The sequence below is a fragment of the Arachis hypogaea genome, chromosome 3, assembly GCF_003086295.3.
Source record: "Arachis hypogaea cultivar Tifrunner chromosome 3, arahy.Tifrunner.gnm2.J5K5, whole genome shotgun sequence".
Lineage (NCBI taxonomy): Eukaryota > Viridiplantae > Streptophyta > Magnoliopsida > Fabales > Fabaceae > Arachis > Arachis hypogaea.
Genome location: NC_092038.1, coordinates 44074373 through 44080274, shown reverse-complemented (window position 1 = coordinate 44080274; position 5902 = coordinate 44074373). Strand labels below are relative to the sequence as shown.

Here is a 5902-nt window from a genome sequence, read left to right as displayed (position 1 = left end):
TAGATTCATGTTGACACACTTTAAAGTTAAATACTTTACAAAATATAGACAAATAATAACTGAAATTGTCTTACTTAATTAATTATATATAAGTTAAAACACTTATAATTAAAATTAACTTGAATGTTAACAAAAATTAATTTAACCTCTTACTAAACTTGCATTCATAAGTAATAAATTATTCACTAAATCAACTTTTACCTAATTATCATTATAACTAAGTTTCTTATCAACAATATCCAGACGAATATATTCATCTTATTTATAACAATACCTATTTATAAATATAATTAATAAATGAGTCTTCACTCTACACACATGCATAAACAAAATGGCCATAATTAATTATATTTTAACACAGAATCTAATTAATAATTATCTCCAATAATTTAATTATTTAGATTATGACAATAATTAGTTTAAATTACTATTTAGTCTATTACAAGTATAGTTTATACATTAAACCAAAAATTCTAATTTATATTCGCATATAATTTAAAATAATTAATCAAATTATTTACAAATTAAACTCTATTAATTTATTTATTAACATTGCTTAACTAATTCATTATGGCACTAATACTAAATAAAAACAACCAACAAATTCAAAATAAGTTGTTATCAAGAATTTTAACCAACAAACTAAATTCCAATTACGCATTCTACTAACAAATACAATAAATCTATAAAATAAATCTAATTATATCATAACAAATATAATCCTAATTATTATTCACAATCAAATTATTACTATTATTATTATTATTATTATTATTATTATTATTATTATTAACAAAAATTAGCTAACATTATAAACATATATATGCATGTAAAACTAACAATCATCTACATAATGTTAATATTATCATTTATTTACTATAAATAACATTAACTCACAAATATTATTATTTTTATATTTATATTCAAAAAAATTAAAAAAATACTTACATAATTAGTTTAACTAAGATAATTAACAATATAAAATTTAGCACGATCAACTTTTTTAATATTCTCTTTTGGTCATTGTGATTAATTTTTTGGATCAGTAAAGTATATGAAAGTAGGCCGCAGAGAATGAAAAAAATGATGTTCAAAGAAATGAACAAGGAGAAAAAAAAGAGAGGAGCGTGGCTCTAGTCCTCAATCCTTTTTTTTCGGGTGTATGTATGACACACGGAGATAGGCACAAATCTGAGGGTCAGATTTGTGGACCCCTTACTGTTCGATCTTCATTGTTTCGTTCCTGTTCTTTAGATTGAAAGAAGTTCAAATCTAAGACTCAGATTTGATACTACTTTAATCTCCGTTCAATCTTCTTCAATTCAAACTGGTCATTTGATGGTCTCGTCAAATTTTAAATATGATGGTCTGAATTTGTGAAAAATTGATCCTCTAATTTATGGTATTAGAATCGGAGATTTAGATTTGTCTTTTGTCGTCATCAACAATTGTCTACACCTATAAATAACACATATGGTGTCAATAACGATAGAAAATACCGTCTAACTTTTAATATTAAAATTAAAAAATGGCAAAATTATCCTTCCAAAAAAAATGTTCTCAAGAAAAAGATAAAAGCAATAATAAAAAATATATATTTTAAATGAAAAAATTATAAATGGACCTCCGATTTTCCCTTGCATGTTTGAATTGGGAAAAAGTCTTGGAAAAAGACAAAATTGAGAGATTTTTTAAGGAAAGCTTCTTTGAGAAGGAAGCCTCTCAATTCATTGAATACTAAAATGCTAGTACCAGTATACATTTAAATACGTATCCATTTAAACACATCAAATTAAGAAGAGAAAGAATAAATGCATGACTCATAAATAAAATCTACAATCTACAGCTAAATTTAACAATGATAAAACTAATATCTAAACTCTAATTTGTTCTCATGAGCAAATAATATTTTTTAAAATATAAAAATATTTAATAATTAAAATAAATTAATTAAAAATAATTAAAATTTATCTTATTTAATATTTATTAATTATTATAATAATTAATAAATATTAAATAAGACAAATTCTAACTTATTTTTTTAAATATTATCGTTAAAACAACATAGCCATGTGCTTTATTGAACGGTTACTAATTGGTAATAATAAATACCATGGCCGAGTTTTTGTTTATTTTCCTGAGATGGATTTTTATAACAAATTAATTAAAATATAAAAAAGAAACTAAGAAAAAACAGAAAAAAAAAAGAAAAAAAGAAAAGAAAAGAATACGAAGGGACTGAACACTGAAGAATACCAATGGACACTGCTTTTTTCGTTAAAAAAAAATAAAAGGTAAATTTCATTCTTGTTATTTCTCCCTCTCAGTAGAGCGACTCTCTTTGCAACCCTGCTTACACACACACACACACCGCGTGCTGAAGAAGTTAAAACAAGCACCATTTTCAGAAACACAAGATACCTCGGTGGCAAAATTATAGACATTTTCACACACCTGAAGAAACAAAGCACTTAATTTGAGTTGAATCTTGAGTCACAGTCAGAGTCAGAGTCATATCTATGATGGATGAAGAAGAAGCATTGCAGAGGATCATGGTGGTAAGAGAAGCCTTCATGGTTTCACCAGCTGGTGATAGCAAACCAACTCTGAGAAATGCCCGTTTTTTGAATCCCATCATTTCTTCGGATGCAAAATCCACTGATCATCATGTTTCGGATTCTAATTCTAAGGCTCTTTCATCTTCTTTCTCCGCTGTTCCACCAGTTTTCGAACCCAAGAACTGGCCTATGAAAATTGAAACCCTATGGTGGCGTTCCCCACCAAAAAAATGGGTTCATTGGTTGGATACCCTTTATCCAAAATATGCTTCAATGTGGAAGAAAGTTGGCATCCTTGATGCTCTAATGAGCACAAAGTGTAACATACTCAAAACAAACTCATCAATGGAGCTTTATGTTGGGGTTGCTGAGAAATGGTGTCCTGAGACCAACACTTTTGTGTTTCCATGGGGTGAAGCTACAATCACCTTGGAGGACGTCATGGTTTTGGGGGGTTACCCTGTTATTGGTGGCCCCGGTTTTACTGCTCGTAAGGACGAGGAAATGAAGTATATTGAAGAGAAATTGATTTCCGGAAGAAAAGAAGCTGGAAGGAGCAAACAGAATAAAGCTTCAATGTCTGCTTGGATGGGTGTTTTCATGGATAGTGGGAAGGAGATTGAACATGAAGCGTTTCTTGCTGCTTGGTTATCAACTTTTGTTTTTCCTAATGGAGATTTGATAGCAAAGAGCGTGTTCCCTATAGCCATTCAACTAGCTAGAGGGGTTTCGATTGCGTTGGCGCCGGCGGTTCTGGCGAGTATTTACAGGGATTTGGACTTGTTGAAGAAAGCAATTGTTGGAGTGAAAGAAAACAAGGTTGTCGAGAAGGATGTAAAATTACAAGTTACCCTCCGATCACCGTTTCATTTGGTTCAGGTTTGGGTGTGGGAGAGATTCAAGAACTTGCAACCGCCGCAACCGAAGGTGATCAAAAGTGGAGAACCTATAGTCACAAGGTGGCATGAGGTTAAGCCTGCGAAATTGGAGAATGTGAGAGCGGCATTGAACTCATCCGTGGATCATTTTCTTTGGAGGCCATATGCAAGACTTGCTAGTGGTAAGTACAAAGTTTTCTATCCTGAGCATGAGAAATGGATACAATTAGGCAAAGATTCAGATTCGGTTAAAGAGCTTGAAGCTTATGCTAGTTGTTTGAGAGTTTCGGAGCTAGTTGGGTTTGGTTCTGATAGCATAGTAAAGCAGTACCTCCCGAATCGCGTCGCTTTGCAGTTTGGATTGGATCAAGATATACCGGCTTGTGTGCAAAGATTAGATAAGAGTGAAGCTATGGCTTGGGAAAATTATTGCAGGCCTATATCTGAAAGAAAATTGTACTTTCCTTCTCGGTTGTTTGAGGCAGATGTTACTTCAGGGTATGCAGAGTGGTGGAAGAATTCAGTGTTGTGCAATTTCGATCCTGCTATTCATATTGCACAGCACAAAAAACGTGCAGGATTTTCGAATATCGCTGCTCTACTCAATAAAGCAAAACGAAAAACCAGTGATGCTGAAATTCCTGATGTTCCTCCAGGTTTTGCACCTAAAAATGACAGAAAAGAAGCCGAGGGAAACTGTGATGCTGATGTTCCAGCACATAAGGTTCTGAATGCTGCCAATTCCTCTGAGGATTGTGGTGCTACGACTCGCCATCCGGGGAAACTAATAAGTGACGAAGAAGGTAAGAATTTGTCGAGCTCTGCAGCCTCTACTGCAGACTATGGAGCTGCAGGAGAGCCATTGCAACAGAAGGAGAAAGTTGTGATTATTTTGGATGATGACAGTGAGAGTGAACCTTCAATGGTGGCTATGGAGGAGGATTTCTCAGGTGAAAATGGGACCAGAGAACAAGAGATGTCTTCGGAGAAGGTAAACCATTCCGGTAATGAAGGTGAAGGCCATGGTTATTCATCTGATTTGCACATAATGGTACAGGTTGAAGAAAGAATCAGAAGACTAGAAAATCAGCTTGCAACAGTGTATAAAACTAGGAAGATTAGGCACATTTGAGAAAATGATTATCCTTTTGAAATTGACCGACTTGCTCAATACATGGAACCTGATGATAAATTATAATGCACCTAGGAGCAACTTGTCGCCATCATTGAAGAGCCCTAGCGGAATCCCATGCCTTGTCGCCGCTGCCAGGACCACCACAACCTCGTTGTCGTCAAACCCACCGCGAACAAGGTTAGTCGCCGTCGAACCTTCGTCTTTGTAGCCATTGTGTTCGCGTCGTTCTTCAGTTCATGGTCTCCTCTTCAATCCCCTCTTAGCTTCTCTTCTATTCTCTTCTCTGTTCGCCTTTGTGTTGTTGTTGATGGGTTCTCTTCTCCTCTGGTACATGGGTTCCCTTTGGTAGCTCGTCTTCTCTGGGTGTTTATCTTTTTGTTGCAGTTTTACGTGAACTTGTTTTCGGTTGGATGGATTTGTAACTACAGAATTTGTCTTCTCTGGATGTATGAATTTTTACTATCAGTGTGATTAACTACTTGCATGATTAATTACTTGCGTTTATGCAGAATTCGTATTTGCAATAAGATTGTCTTCCCCTGTTGACTTGGCTACTCTTGCAAAGAGGCTCAATTCAATAGCAAAAACAAGGCGTGAAGAGAAAAGAGTTATAAGAAGAACAAGACGAAAAATAACACTCTCAATGGAAAAAACTAGTACTACTAATAGTAGTAGTGAATTTTCGAGCGGCGATGGTGAATTTAGTAGTGTTTGGAGTATGTCTTCGCCATGTGGGAGCCCTGCAAGAATTGGTGTGGCTGAGCAAGTTACTATGGCCATGACATGGAGGGAGGAGTAATCTTGGACGCTATCAGAGAGAAGTCATTCAATCGGCGAAGCAAATCGGAGTTATTGAATGAAGCTAAAGTTGATGATTGACAAGGCCTTTTGAATTAAAGTTTTGGGGTATGATCTAGATGTGTTTTATTTGTGAAATATTGTTTTATTTTTTCTGATCTTTTTGGTGTATTAGAGGAATGGACAGAACAGAACCATCATAATAGTCAAGAAATTTTGTGTGTCTGATTTTCTCGCATGATGTATCTATCAGTTCATAAAGACATGGTCCAAATGAAAAGCATTGAATTAATTTTTATCTCAACTTCTGGTTTCTTAGTAAAATTAATGGATCAAACATATCGAGATCAATTCATGCTTCTGCAATCTGCAAGTTTCTTTTGATATGATTTGTTGAAGATTTTGAGCCCAAGATAGATGACAAAGTACAATTTATAATTGTTTTTCTTAGAAACTAATATAATATTATTGTAGATCAAATGAATGGAAAAAACAATTGAATTCAATATTTTGTTTTAGCACACTAGTTGTAA

At 33.7% G+C, this 5902-nt stretch overlaps 1 protein-coding gene across 1 annotated transcript; it reads left to right on the top strand.

Annotated features, from left to right (window-relative positions):
* Positions 1 to 2281: 2281 nt before the first annotated feature.
* LOC112790472 (uncharacterized) lies at positions 2282 to 5673 on the top strand. The gene is made up of 2 exons (XM_025832890.3): positions 2282 to 4748; positions 5081 to 5673. The coding sequence occupies exon 1, from the start codon at positions 2520 to 2522 to the stop codon at positions 4566 to 4568; it is 2049 nt and encodes a 682-aa protein (XP_025688675.1). The 5' UTR covers positions 2282 to 2519; the 3' UTR covers positions 4569 to 4748; positions 5081 to 5673.
* The last annotated feature ends 229 nt before the right edge of the window (positions 5674 to 5902 follow it).

Coding starts and splice junctions, on each gene's coding strand:
- LOC112790472 (XM_025832890.3), top strand. CDS start 2,520: ATGATGGATGAAGAAGAAGCATTGCAGAGGATCATGGTGGTAAGAGAA.